Genomic DNA, 14732 nt, shown 5'->3' on the forward strand with positions numbered 1-14732 from the left:
TTCATATTTTGAACTAAAAAGTTTACATTTATTTTAAGAAAATACTTTCTGGTAGACAAAACTTATGGTTTCACGATTGTTTAGAAGTTGCTATAGTTAGGTCATAAGAACATACATATTTTTTTCTTTATGATTCTAATACCAGAAAGTTCGGTGTGGTACACGGTCATCCTGGATGCCATGCTGTTCCATGATGTCCATCTCGAACGTAGCTAACTTCGGAACAAATGTAATTTTTTCTAGTTCAGTAGCGGATGTGTCCTTTGCCTTGTCCACGTAGGTAGCCCTGCTTTTGTAGTCTATAGTCTCGTATGCTGTTAACGGAATGGGAATAATGCGACCCGTTCGTACGGAAACTCGCACTCTCTCACCGGATTCCGTGTACCTCCATTCCACATCTGTAGCTTTCTCATCGACAGGATCTACCAGTTTAACCTGCAAAATATAACAATTATTTTACACACTAAAAATCCTAGAGATAGCTGCTTCCTAATCTAAACATTCCATAGAAATTAAATGAATATGCTAAAATGGTTTCGAGTTCCACGTCCGGCAATCCTGTTAAGCATTGCTTCGAGTATATAAATAAACATGCTATAAAGCATTCGTTTCTGCTACGAGAAAGTTTCACCTTTGTAGTGTGCATATGAGCCACTGCAGAGTCTCGGTGTTGATCTACTTTTCGTGCATCTTACCTCGTAAACGTAAAATGCTAAACATTGTGTTAACTGACTTACTATGATATCATATGTAGATCACAACATAGCTAAATAAAATCGATAAAAAATTATTCGAAACCTGCGAAACTATGCCTTAATCGGTGTTTTATTCAAACACAGAATATATATATATATATATATATATATACTCTATAACAACTTTTTTTCTTATAAATAGGAGCATCTGGTAACGTAGCAAAGGACAGATGTCGCGAGTAAACATAAACGCCGCAAAAGCTAGTACAGATGAAATACGGCTCCATTAACATGTTTTATGTCATGTTTAGTATTAAATTAAAGACTAGTCGCATATATACCAATCCTTCACATCACATCTCTTTGACAACAAAACGCACTGTTTCCTGTTATCAGGCAATAAAACCTAATCTTTTTTGTTCAATATAAATTTTATTAATATTCTTTCTCAGGAATCATTAATATGATTTGGGTCATAATCCATCAGAAAGTAAATGTTAGGACTGCACTAGATAGAAACAGTTCTCATTTCACAAGTTTGGTTCTCGTTGGTAAAGGAACTTACCCGAGAGAGGGATTCACCAATAGTATCATACTTTCTACTCAAAAGGGGAGAATCGCATATTTTAAACGAAAAATTGAAAATGCCATCTAGCTGTTTCAATGCTAGTATATTCATTAAGTTGAAACCAGTTATTATAAAAAGTAAACTACAACGTGACATCAGAAGAAATTGTCTCAGATCAGCCATCAAACTTGGTTTACGAACTACTTCATTTATATTTACTTTATAAGTTTCACTGATCCTCATTAATATTACCTGGGTTCCCATAAGAAGGGGTAACTCCTCTCTTCTGTACTGTACTTTACCCATCCCTCGAGGCTCCTCTTTCAATTCTGTGTTTAAACCTTCAACCGTCACCCAGTTGCGCTCAGGCACAATATAATTGACCGTGCCCTGCGGAAATAATGCCACCAATAGCAGTAAAGCCATGAATATGAAGGCAGTATCACTTATTTCACTTTAGGTCACGTTAGCTATAATTTGCAGTAAGGTCAAGGATACCATTGATATGAGTAGCACTAAACTAGGATTTCTATGTCATTGTTGCATCGGTATTGCTATCCATAGTTTATTGGCACAGTTATCTAAATGACAAATATAAATATGTAATCTGAAATTAACCTATAAGTCCGATTTGTACTTCGTTTCGTTTTTTTTGTTTTTATCATACGTCGTAATCAGCACGAGTTAAAAAACTTGTCAGCCTAAGGAATGAGAACGAAATGAAACAGGATATAACAATGGCAATAAAACGAGGTCTATTGTATTTAACTGGCTTGATTAAAATGATTCCACGAACCTGCTTGCCCTTATCATCACCGACCATCACTTCTACTCGGTCTCCTCGGAAAAATGTGCGTTTCATCACTTGAACGGGGATGGGCCGGGCAGCTACGCCAGGTGGATTATCAGTCATGAACTCATTTGTCCACGGTCGATTCATCGTGTATCGAAAAGCCCACCATGGTTTTTGAACCACCTATCGAACGCAAGATGAACAAGATTCATGACAAAATTTATATAATCAGCATCTGAATTCGATTTGAATCGAAATATAATCGATTTCACAGTCGTATTACAAATGGAACAAAGCACAAAAAACATATGAATCGTTGTGATATACTTTAACGATAGGTACAAAAGTATAATTTCTTAAATTTCCAGAATCAATTGCCCTAAGCCTTTACAATGTACTTTGGATTGTGCAACTTAAATAAAAAAATCTTACAACCATTACGTTCAATACTATTTAAACTTTGGTTTAATTTCACTCATTTCAAGGATAATAATGAATAGATAGAGAACAATTCAACAGACTGTAGATACGTACATATGTCATCCTAATGGGTCTCGTCAGCTCAAAGGTAATCTGCATCTATATTATGCTTCTTTTAGTTAGTTTTTAGTTAGTTAAACCTATGACTTATACTTATTCGGTTAATAGACTTTACTTAGGCTCTATAACAAGAACACTTGTGCTGGTCATTGGAAATAAGTAATAAAGCAAATAACTTTAAGCTAAGTCGGCCTAATTGTAATTTATACTTTATTTCGAAAAGGGCAGGTTGAATATCTATCATAAATGATAAGAATACTGTAAATAATAGTTATTTCCAAATGAAGAGTAAATCTAAAAGTAATATTTGAACAAGCACTAGAGAGATTAGATGTTCACATAAGACATTTTTATGGAAAAAGAAAACTCCGTATAATACCAGACTCAGCGAACTACATAAAGGATTAGCCATTTTCAAACAGCTTATTTTTTTTAGATTTACCGCTCTCCTGAACTGGCGTCCATTCGGGGTGCGCCATTCCACCTGTGCCATAGCCCTTTTCACATAACTTTTTGGTAGGTTTGCATAGTCTTTCGGCAACTTTGATGCAGTCAAAAGAATGTGTGAAAGGCGCATCTCTTTAAAGAGCTGACCGCTTTCGTCTGAAAAAGTTCGTAACAAGAATTGAATACATTCACATCCAAGTCATATAAGATGAGTGGTCGTTATTGTAAGAGGACGGCAATTCTACGATAGTCTAATTTAGCGATATACGTTGAACGTAGTGGTCATGATTTGTTGGATAAGAGGCCATTAACCGAGTAGAAGCATTTAAGCGCGCAGTGCTAATACATTCTCAATAGAATGAATAGTCTACATCACAACAGCAGCAGTGTTATTCAATTATTGATACCGTTCATCATAAATTTTATCCTAGCTTGAATAATGTAGCTTTTTAACATCACAACAGATCAAATAAAATGAACCCACAAAGTTATTTTGTGTATAAAGTACCACTCTTCAGCGCACCGGACCTTAGATCATGCGAAACATAACAATTGTTGGTATTGATAAACCGTAGCAGACGATCAAATTTCGTGTACGCACTGGCTCTACGACTAAGAAGGTTTTTAGCGAAATTGTGAGTAATTAGATAGAGATAGCAGTCGAGAGGTAAATGTCAGTACGATTTGTTTTATATAAGGGTAACTTCTGTAGTTCTCTTTAATATCTAAAACGAATTTTCGTAAGAGTCGTACTCTTTTCGCATATTAACTACGAGTCTTTTACAGTTTGCGTGGCCTTTTTCAATGTAGGTAGAGCACTACGAAGAAAATTATTTCAGGAGAGCTGCTCTTTCCGTGAAGACATTATAATGGCAGTACAGATAATTCACCGAATCTCTTTTCATTGAATGGGGTCAACGTTTAATTTTTCTTTCTAAGTCTGTGTTCATTGGAAAATAAGCTATCTACGCAGAATCAACTGTGCTGCCTGTTTGAAGAGTCTTTGTCTGGCCAGCTGATCAGCTGATTTTGCTTAGCCGGGTTCACAATGGGAACGAATATGACTGATAATCGAAACAGCACATACGAGATGACTGTATGGAATATACTTACATCGTACTACATATGAGAACAGTCTTTTATGTAGTCCTATTGGGTGCACTGGTTGTTAGTCATTCTCGTTTTAGATACAGGCTTCTTGATATTACAGATTTGGAAATGGTGAAGGAGATCGGTATCGCCGTTTTGATAGGTTCTTAAGTTGCAATTAAAGTTTTAAGTTTTATCCCACCAGATGTAGGTGAAAAGAAACATTACTCAGATCTGGTAACACGGACGTGGTTCTTATGCAGTTGCATGTGATATTTGTGACTATTTAAACTACAGAATCCAGGCCAGGCCAAGTGGCAGGATGGCTTGGAGATGCCACGGAAAATCGAACGAAGAACTCGTCGACAACTTGTACAGTATGTACAGTATAATTTTCTTGATGAACATGAGTAGTACATTTCGCATAGCGCGGAAATGTGTTGCTTCATGCACATTAACTTTAGTTAAAGTTATTCTTTCATTATTGTGACAATATACAGTCGTTTACGCAAAAAACTATGAAAAGATATAAACAGACTTAAATTCGAAGTCGACTTAATTGTAGTGAGTACATAAGTCGATCATTATCAGTCGAAAAGAAGTGATTTTTAAGAGTATTAAAAAAGAACATTCGCATGGTATGCATATTATCATTATTAGATTTAGTTCTGTTTTGAGCCTTTGATGGTATATTCGAAGGTCTCATTTTTAACACATTTAATTTAACACATATGCTCTAAACGTCATATTTGTACAATTCTCGTGATAGAGTGGTTCGTTGATCATTAATGTGTTTTTCTTTGTCCTGAAGAAAACCAGGTCGTCACAACAGCCCGAGTGGCCGATGTCATGAAACGAGTGGATCGCGGAGACTTCTGCGTGAATACCGGAACTTCATACGATGATGCCCCCCAGAGCATTGGATATGCTGTCACAATTAGCGCACCGCATATGGTTTGAAATATTCAAGTATTACAGTTGGCCATGAAAGGTTCAAACCTTCAGTGTCAATACACGTGTCACAAACAAAGTACTTCTCCAAAATTAATCCAAACCGAAGTACTTCCCAAAAAATAACCCATTTATACCCGTAAAATATTCAAATTCAACATGCTGTAGAAAATAGCCTTTATTGAGAGGTGTTGATGCTAGGAGGTCTCAGACCAGAACCAGACAACGCCTTTCTTTTGAATTAGGGCAATATACAGGCCGTAACGTGTACGCAATATTTGCAATTGGTGTTACCTAATAGTTAGCTTGTTCTAATTATTAGCCGGTATTATTGCTGTGCGCCATATGGACGCATATGCAGTGATAAAATAATTGTGTAGCTCTTTTTTTTTTTGTTTTGTTCGCATTTGAGTAGCTTGTGTATATTACGGTAACGATAACGGGTAACTGTAAAGGGTGACATCTATTACACAACAATTGTTATGATAAAATGTACATTCCAGCATGCGTATGCTTTGGAAGCGCTCGCGGACAAGTTGGTTGAAGGATCTCGGGCCCTCGATGTTGGTTCAGGTTCAGGCTACTTGACGACGTGCATGGCCATTATGGTAGGCCCTAGTGGACGGGCCGTTGGCATCGATCATATACCAGAACTTGTGGAAATGTCGATTAGAAATGTGAAAAAAAACAACAGCAAATTGTTGGATTCATGCCAACTCAAACTGATCGGTAGGTAATTTAGAGTTATCGACTAATTATTTTTCATTTGACTGAAATTGGTTTAATATAATTGGTTTTCTGTTCTACTCCAAAATGATGTTTTTTGACTTGCAGTTGGCGATGGCAGAAAGGGCTACGCGGAAGATGCCCCATACGACATCATACATGTCGGAGCAGCAGCAGATACACTTCCAACAGAACTCATTGATCAACTAAAACCCGGCGGACGCCTGGTAAGACATACCCGCCCCCTCCCTCCTATGTATGATCTTGTCTATTTGTACTTCAGTTGCGACCACACTCTAGTATCGGTATGTGGTGTTTCTAAATTTTTGACGAACGTGCACTAGATCATAGAGACACTGTATATTATTTTGTGCACGGTCGATCCGTCGGCTTAAAAGACTGACTAAGTTAGAAATCTGTAATGAAGCACCATCTTTCACAGTCATGTATGGTGACAAAAAAAATCGACCCGCCATTTTTTCTTAAGCCTTAACTAACCTATATAACAAAAAACATACTATAAATAATCATAAATTTATTGGAATATTTCAGGAAGGGTATGTGTTATCTTTCTGTGTACAAGTTTAATTTGTTTCGTTTTTCAGGTTTGCCCCGTTGGGGGTGAGTATGACCATCAGGAGCTTTTGCAGATCGACAAGAATGCCGACGGGAGTCTTGTAAAGAGGTCGTTAATGGGTGTGAGATACGTCCCTCTAACAGACAAAGAGAAGCAGTGGCCAGGACGAATCAGTTAGGTGACTGCTATGACAACTGCTATCAGTTTTGACATAAATTAGGCGACATGAACCATATAAAAAGATACTGGACATCTAAAAAAATATATGTTAGCTATGATATGATTGCTAAAAACAATAGTGTTTAATGTTATAAGAGCGCATGTTCAATACATCGTGTCATAGTGATCCTTTGGAAAATCGCGATATATACAGCCGGGAGATTAGACCCCTGGAAATTCGACTGTATTTGAGTTGGGCGTTTTTCGGTTCAGCTCAGTGCACCTCTCCAAGCTGTGAAATATGTTGAATACGATGCGTTTAAAGCAATTATGCTTGGAATGCAAGAAAGGTCGAAATTGGTAAATTGAGTTCCTAACTTGCGACGTGTCACTACTTTTTCTGGTTGTAGAGACTTGAGCGGTTCTATCGTTTACTAAAAGAATGAATAGCGGTCCAGCTTCATCTGGTAGTGGTAGTGGCGGTACATCTTGTCAATTTTGATATGTTAGATGTTAATTTCTGTGGAGAATTTCCATTAGTAAACATATGCAGTGTTGCAGTTAACAATTTAACCTTAATTACATTAGGGAAACAGGAGTAAGTAGGGACATTTTTTGACCAGTTGATGCATACTTGCGACATGCGATACATTTGTAAAAAGAATCTGTATACCGTTTTAAAATGAATAGAATTCGCGAATTTGAAGGGGTAAAATATCGACCTTGCTTAAATTTTATGTATTTGTTAGGTGTGCATTAGTCCTTAAGAATAATAATGATAGCTACTACTGAATGACTTTTATTCGGAGATACAGATGACGTTGCAGCCACTTTTTTTTTGTCTTTAATATGCGCTGACCAATACACATTGGTAATGCTTTCAAACGTTGCATCAGGCCTCTTAGATCTACAATACATTTAGTCTTTTGTTCAGAATTGATGAACACAGCCACAATGGTAGGTTAGCTTGTGCTGCGTTCCTTGATGACGCGTAGAGACCGATCATTTCAGTTCGCGCGCTGCTTCGGAAACAACGGATCCGGGCGAGGCAGAAAACACCGAACGATTAGCAACACAGTGTCAAGATGCTGACTTTCTACCGTGTTTAGGCGTTTAGGTAGGCTGCATTATTGTGTGTTCATGAATCTGGTGTCGTGTATAGGCTAATAGATGTAGATTAGCAGATAGACCCTTTGTTTATCGGACGTAGCCTGTACGTAATGATAGTATGCAATATATGTCGTCGTAGCCTGTACGTAATGATAGTGTGCAATATATCTCGTTAATCTGTCCAAATCTATTGGCAGATGCCGAAGGCAAGTTAACTGGTGATACCTACGATGTGCACATACATTATCTTGTACATTACTAATTGCACCTAATAATCTGAAGCACTGAACACGTATATAAAGATTGTTAAGGTTGCCACTTGAAAAAACGGCATTATAAATTACTAACGTGAAAGAAGTAGGTACAGACGTTATGTCAGTTAGTCGATGCAAAAATGCAGCTTTGAAAGTAAATATAAATATTATAGCTATGTATTAAATAAACAAGATACGAGCGCTGAAACGTTCTTTAGAAGAGAGTTTTCAGTCGAGACTACTGCTCGAAGAAAATTTGTTCAGTCACTACACGTAATGACTGAACAAATGAAGTTACGTGTAACTTCATTGCAGTAGGCGTAGTTGAATTTTCCTTAAGCAATCAGATATAAACGAACGCTCTATTTACCAGTAGACTCTTTTCGAAAAACGTGGTACTGCAGATTTGACAGTAGTTTTTTTTGGAAAAACTGAATGGTAAACATTTCACTTGTTGTTGAAGAAATGAATTACGAAAATCTGTCTATTTTACTGTAAGGAGTAATGACGTTTGCAATTGGCGGAGTTAATTTTTGATATGTGAGTTATTGCAGCGCAAATGAGGTAGAGTGCTACACTCTACTTTTAATAGATCTGGTGTCTACCTGCTGCCTGCTTATCTTAAGTTACATAAGAAAGAATAAAGTGGAAATAAAGTCATACCATATTTATTTATGATAATATGCATGTATATAATTAATTGATTTAGGCGAATTAAAAATATAAGCATGCCTGTATTTATCTGTGCGGGTTCATATGCTATATGTACATAGATATCCTCCTTGTACTTCGCCGATTACTTACAGCAACCTCCCAAATCCGTTATTGGCTTATTGTCTGTCTGATTCCTTTTAACAGATGCGAATCGTTGTCTTGCCTTGCAGGATGAGATATCCTTGATCCTGCAGTTCTTTCATGACATCTTCAAATAGCTCTCTGGTTATCTGATATTGCCCATTCTCCTTAAACTCCTGAAGAATCTTGTTGTAGTTATGGGTTTGAGCACTTTTGGCTTCAAGATGTTTTTTGAGTGCGTTAGCAATTTCAATCTTACGCTGGCGGCCAGCAACCGACATACCGGTTGAAATAATGCCGACGTCAATTTTGCCTGTGGATGGATCTACAGCGGATTGTTTAAGGGCCTCTCGGTGTAACCGCTTAGCTTCTTCTACGTCCTCAGGTTGGACGGAATTAGCAAGTCGTACCTTAGCATGAGCCTCTGCGAGTCTAATAAGACTTTCGAGCTGACGAGGATAGGCAGAAACTTGACCTTTACGATTGCCGATTCGACGCATGTCGACATAGGCGTCAATTAGCATTTGCCCGGCTTCTTCGCTAATCTTTGGATGGCAGGTAGCTTTAGCGTATGCAATGTACTCTTTGAGAATATCCATTTCCATCTGGGTCTCTTGACTTTGCTCAGGTGTTTTATGGTAAAGAGAAACAAGGTGACGTGCAAGGCGCCGATCGAAGGCCGGATCTTGGGGGTCTAGCATGAGGAAGATTAGGTCAAACCTCGACAATAGTGTCGGTGGAAGTTGGATGTTTTCAATGATAGTCTTATTCTTGGCCCATTGCGAGTCAACGGGGTTGGCAGCGGCTAAAATAGACGTACGCGCATTAAGCTGACAAATAATTCCTGCTTTAGCTATTGAAAGTGTCTGCTGCTCCATAACTTCGTGCAGGATGGATCGTGTGGTATCATTCATCTTGTCGAACTCATCAATACAGCATATGCCATTGTCTGACAAAACCAACGCGCCCGTTTGTAAAATCATCTGCCGTGTCTCGGGATCCTTAGTCACATAAGCTGTGAGACCGACAGCGCTCGATCCCTTACCCGACGTATACTGACCCCTTGGCACTAAATGGTGGACATATTGCAGTAGTTGAGATTTTGACGTTCCCGGGTCTCCGCAAAGGAGGATGTTGATTTCGGAGCGAAAGTTTGCTTTACCTTCACCAGAAAAGTTCTTTTTCGTGCCTCCAAGTAGTTGTAGTAACAATCCTTTTTTGATGTCTTCGTTCTCGTAGATCCCTGGCGCAATTGCCCGTGCCAACCTATCATAAATATCTGGTTTCGTCGACAATTCTTTCAGCGTAGCTATACGATCCTCGGCAAGACGAATATTACCCTCTTGTGCTTCGTCATGGAGACGTTTATTGTCGAGTCTTCTAAAATGAATAACATCGATATGTGTTCTGTATACGGATCGTACGGATCGCTGCTTAGGGTTGGGTCTAACTGGTACGGCGCGGTAGATTCCTGTTACAGTAACACGATCGCCAGGCTGTACCGAGTCGACGAGATCACCATGCGCATACAAACACACAGTGTGAGGGGTTTGTCCGGCGGGCATGTCGGCTGGATCTTCCTGCAGCTTAATCATTTGCTTGTCAATAAAGGCACACCTGTTGTGCACCAGAGAAAAGCTGTACTTTGTCGAGCAGTGGCGACATGTAGTTGGTTCTTGAATACTGCCACGCACGATGTGCACGCTTTCGGTAAACGAGCATAGCGTGCATTTGAAGAAAGCTTGACGCATTTCGGGAATGATATTCGACGCCCGGATGGTCATCCCAGCGATGGTTACTAATTGGTCGATGTCTTCGGGGTTCAGTGAACGCATACATTTCGTAATTTCACCGTTGTAGGGACGGACCTATTTGTCAATTAAAGTAAAATAAATAACAAAATAGCACAACCAACGTGAGTGATTAGCCAAGTCTTTAGAACTTTTATCTGCGTTTCTGCACAAGCTATCACTGTTTAAATTAGAAGATTTTATTTTATTGTTGTTTTAGCTTAATTCGATGTGACGTTTGGACAGTAGCTTATATTTAATGATAGGTACTCTAACCAACGGAAGCTAATGCGTACCCTTTGATTAGGATGATTGCGATATTTAATAACATAATCTTTACCCTTTTACACTACGCCATACCTGCACGACATCGACATTATTATCAGGGAATTTTTCGTTGAAAAGCTCAGACAAGGCCATGTCCATCGTTGGTAGCATATCCTGGGGATAACACTTTAATTGGCGAGCCAGATCCGGTTCAGCCTTCGCCAAATGAGCGCAATTCACATGTAGATATTGCTCCTGAAAACAATAAATAATTCATTTTAAAGATTCTTCTGTTTTCCTCTTTTTATTTTTCTTTACTGTGATCGTTTCAACAGCGATTATGATATTTTTTAATAACTTAAAGCCAGATTCTGGGAAGTGTTGCTAAAAAACCTTTTTTTTGTTTTTTTGTATACGTGTCATAACCGAGTGTGTGTATGTGTTCGTTAAACATGTCACTAGGCTTGACGACGAAATCTTCAATTGTAGCGCTACCGTATGTTGTTGGTTTAACAAGGGACAGAATTCGAAACGGTCGTACATGGAAATGTTGTGCAATACAGGTACTCCATTCATGAAAAATGCCTATAGCCATTTAAGTGGAAAACTCTTTCGCGAATAAGCCAAAAGGAACTTTTTACATAAATAATGTTTGCATCTAATTTCTTTAACACGATCGATATGGTTAAGCGTGCATAGATTTAGGCGTAACAGAAATGGGATGTCTCGTTGTCGTACCTCGAGCACATGCAACTCCTCCAGCTTTTGTAAATAATACGGCTTCGTTGGGTCGATACCTTCAGATTGTTCATCCCTGTCTAAATTCTCCTCAACGAAGGTGAGCAGGAAGTTGCGGAACTTTGCTTTGCAAACAGGAACACAGACGTCGGTGCCCCATACAACGATCTGGGGCCCTGCCTCGGAAGAGGAGGCGGCGTCAGCTTCCATTTGGTCGGCACGAACGTCTGAGCTTGGTGCAGCAGCTCCTATCTCAACCTGACGCAAATAGCGATCATTATGTAGATCACTACGCTGGCGAATTTGGCCTGCCAGTAGACATCAAAAAGGAATTGAGCTATTTTTCGCAGATCAATGCAATAGAATAATTTAGAAGCAGGTGTGTTCTATACAACATTCTTTTCCATTATAAGTGTTGTTAACTAGATCAAAGGAAAGCGTAAACAAAACAGCCCTTTCAAAATGCTAAACGTCTTTAAAGATACATCATGGGTTATTATTAGCGATTTTCGAATCATTACTATAATTTAGCTGTTCTATGAAAGTGTGACAAGTAACATAGGTCATCTGACTAACCTCTCTGACTCGACGAACCGGCAGGAGTGAGTGCCGAACTTGGTGTGCCATAATTCAGGGGTGAACTGAGGTCGAGGTCAGTGAAAATGCCATGTCTCACGAAAGGCGATGACGGTGGGATGACATTTGGCGACAGCGGATGCGCCAGCTCAGAGGAGGCCGCCTCAGACAATCCAGACGCCCCCGACGAAGGCGGTGCTTGCGCGTCTAACCGTCTTCGAGACGGAGTTCCTCGTGACGGAGTACCCCGCTGTCGAGAAGGTCCTGGAGATCGAGTCGAAGCTGCAAGAACACAGTAGTATAATCGTCACCAAATCGTATGGGCGATTACCGTTGTACCTAGGGCGGCATGTTTCATTGAGGAAGATACTTCATTATAGCTGCTTTAGAAAATTTCAGTTATTCTGGGAGATGCACTCGTAAAAGATGACATTTATACATTCATTAACAGCCAAATATTCGTATACCCGCTGTTTGAAAGTAACTTAAAATGATCACAAATATCGGCCAATAAACACCCTTCAAAACTTTTTTCTTTTTTTGTTTAACCTTTTTTTTCTATTAACGAAACCGGTCTTGCATTTAGATTTGCCATCACAATTGCATAAGGTGTTTTCCACAGATATCAATTATTTTCTTCCAAAGGTAGACGCAATACATCTACTTACCCATAAAGATGTAACTGAACCAATACACCCGTAAACTTGAAATGGTCTACTAAGTAAACTAAGTGAACATCGTTGATATTGTAACAAACTACGACCCACCAAATTTTATGGTAGAAAAATCATTGAAATCCACTTACGGGTGCGAGGACCGCCCTGGCGTCCCTGTGATGACCTGGGAGACGACATAACTGCAAAGAAATAACGAATCACATACTTAGCAGGCGAAATACAGACTTCTATTCTTTATATGGATAATTAAAAGAGATGCAGCTTCTAAAGTGAGCTGGAGATCGACTTGGTTTGTATATAAATTGTCTGTACTATAGTATGGGAACACAACTTTAATGGGCTAAAATTTAGACCATGTTCTTTTTTGGGGCTATTAGTTGCTCATTGAGGAGGTACGATGGTTTGTGTTTGTAGACTAATGAATTGACATACATGCATGGATGGCATGCTGTCTATCAAAATGTGAAATTCATTAAAAAAAAGAAAAAAGACAACTTACTAACTTCTCTATATAAGAAGATAAATGCTTCTCGATCGTTCTCAGCTAAGTTATAATCTGTTGGAAACCTTAGTTGTTTACGCGCCAACCGCCATATTTAGCGCCAAAATTTGTTTCCTGTTCTCTTTTGTTGCCGGTAGAGGGCGCGTAGGCGCATGCGTGAACGATACATATGAACGATACAAATGGTTTCTTTCTCAAACACCATCATTTTGTAGTGAATTCTTTAGTATTCAATTATGTAGATTTATTTTCATGTAAATATTTATTACGCAAATGTTTTCTCTGCTCTGTTTTCTGTTCTAGTTTCTGTTTAGGAAGTGAGTGCGCACAGTATATGAATTGATCATCGCAAAAAGAGATCCGAAGAGTCAATGTGTCATATAATGAAGATACAATGAGTGAGCTGTAAGCAAATTGCCCACTATACTATATGAAAAGTTCAAGGCGGGACCGAAAAATCTCTTAGAAGGTCGATATATGTATGAGGCTATTACTTATGTAAGTGATAGCACAAAATCTCAATACTCGGGGACAGTGCCAAACAAAAACTCGAACTATTGACGTCTCTGTGATAGTGCAATGGAAACATGGTTAGTTATATCAGCAGCATAAAGCGCAGACTAGTGGAGTACTGATTGGACTTAAATGAATATATCGCAAACCTTGTACTTACTTAAAGCATGGTTAGCTATAGAATAAAAATTATTATTTATGTATTATGTATCCGACTTATATTATCGCAGATGTAGACAATCTTTTAATGTTGAACAATATTTTGTTTATGATATTGAAAACTTTGTCTCATCTAAAGTTATGCTGTAATTTGTGGCAATCATTGAGGGTCTCGCCGGATCCAAATAGCCACCTATTTCCGGTATCAATAGATTGCGACTCTTGCTAAACTAAACATTGCTAAACAATTGCTAAAACGAACAACAACAACTAAACTTGCTACTCAAAATAAAGCAACTTGTTTTTTTATTCTATCCTTTATGCAGGATTCAGTTTTCATTTGTTGCACAAGTGTAAAATGTTTAAATAAAATGTCACAAATCGAAGTTTTCCAATAAAATTTATGCACCAATAGTGATGCATAATAATCACTTCAGCTCTTCCCTAGAATCAGACTATATAAACATATAAGGAACTATTGACAAATAGTCTGAACTAGATGCTGAGACTTTTGTCGGTTCAAAAATTAACTTTAATGCTCTGTTTCCATATATATATATTTAATAGGGTAAGATACTTACGTTAATTTAAATAATGCGCGAAAGAAGAAATAAGCCATCCTTCTTCATCTTGTACCATCAATAGTACCTATGTGAATATGTGGAATATTAATGGATTATAAACACGACATAAATCTAGGTATTGGGTTATGCGCTGAGACATCTTAAAGGATCATAGTAGATTATAGTAGTCATATTCAAACACACACATAAATATGAAAACAATGCCAGAGAATTCTAATATAA

At 38.3% G+C, this 14732-nt stretch overlaps 3 protein-coding genes across 10 annotated transcripts in view; 1 reads left to right on the forward strand and 2 right to left on the reverse strand.

Annotated features, from left to right (window-relative positions):
- mRpL24 (mitochondrial ribosomal protein L24) lies at positions 1 to 3676 on the reverse strand. Of its 4 annotated transcripts, none has more exons than XM_022798510.2 (5): positions 3572 to 3676; positions 3039 to 3199; positions 2060 to 2239; positions 1516 to 1653; positions 1 to 435 (listed from the first exon to the last, which is right to left on the reverse strand). In XM_022798510.2, the coding sequence occupies exons 2-5, from the start codon at positions 3171 to 3173 to the stop codon at positions 136 to 138; spliced, it is 753 nt and encodes a 250-aa protein (XP_022654245.1). In that variant the 5' UTR covers positions 3174 to 3199; positions 3572 to 3676; the 3' UTR covers positions 1 to 135. The 4 variants fall into 4 exon arrangements, with proteins under 4 accessions (XP_022654245.1, XP_022654244.1, XP_086840467.1 ...); XM_022798509.2 differs by having other exon boundaries at positions 3528 to 3667; XM_086984341.1 differs by lacking the exon at positions 3572 to 3676 and adding an exon at positions 3552 to 3570.
- The window catches only part of Pcmt (Protein-L-isoaspartate (D-aspartate) O-methyltransferase), a 20813-nt gene continuing 9628 nt past the window's right edge, over positions 3548 to 14732 (forward strand). The window contains exons 1-8 of one of the 4 annotated variants that reach the window (XM_086984342.1): positions 3548 to 3678; positions 4430 to 4509; positions 4944 to 5086; positions 5587 to 5812; positions 5918 to 6036; positions 6415 to 6559; positions 12100 to 13439; positions 13558 to 13844. In XM_086984342.1, coding sequence (XP_086840468.1) covers positions 4455 to 4509; positions 4944 to 5086; positions 5587 to 5812; positions 5918 to 6036; positions 6415 to 6559; positions 12100 to 12128 — 717 coding nt within the window. In that variant the 5' untranslated portion in view covers positions 3548 to 3678; positions 4430 to 4454 and the 3' untranslated portion in view covers positions 12129 to 13439; positions 13558 to 13844. Of the gene's footprint in view, positions 3679 to 4429; positions 4510 to 4943; positions 5087 to 5586; positions 5813 to 5917; positions 6037 to 6414; positions 6565 to 7556; positions 8122 to 12099; positions 13440 to 13557; positions 13845 to 14732 lie in introns of those variants that run through there. The other 3 variants (XM_086984343.1, XM_022798528.2, XM_022798525.2) reach the window with 3 other exon arrangements.
- dpa (disc proliferation abnormal) lies at positions 8562 to 13345 on the reverse strand. 2 transcript variants are annotated; one of them, XM_022798502.2, is made up of 6 exons: positions 13256 to 13345; positions 12881 to 12931; positions 12076 to 12357; positions 11500 to 11807; positions 10855 to 11016; positions 8562 to 10572 (listed from the first exon to the last, which is right to left on the reverse strand). In XM_022798502.2, the coding sequence occupies exons 2-6, from the start codon at positions 12927 to 12929 to the stop codon at positions 8761 to 8763; spliced, it is 2613 nt and encodes an 870-aa protein (XP_022654237.1). In that variant the 5' UTR covers positions 12930 to 12931; positions 13256 to 13345; the 3' UTR covers positions 8562 to 8760. The 2 variants fall into 2 exon arrangements, with proteins under 2 accessions (XP_022654237.1, XP_022654238.1); XM_022798503.2 differs by having other exon boundaries at positions 13252 to 13334.

The sequence above is a fragment of the Varroa destructor genome, unplaced genomic scaffold (genome assembly GCF_002443255.2).
Source record: "Varroa destructor unplaced genomic scaffold, Vdes_3.0 BEIS01000003.1, whole genome shotgun sequence".
NCBI classification, from domain to species: domain Eukaryota; kingdom Metazoa; phylum Arthropoda; class Arachnida; order Mesostigmata; family Varroidae; genus Varroa; species Varroa destructor.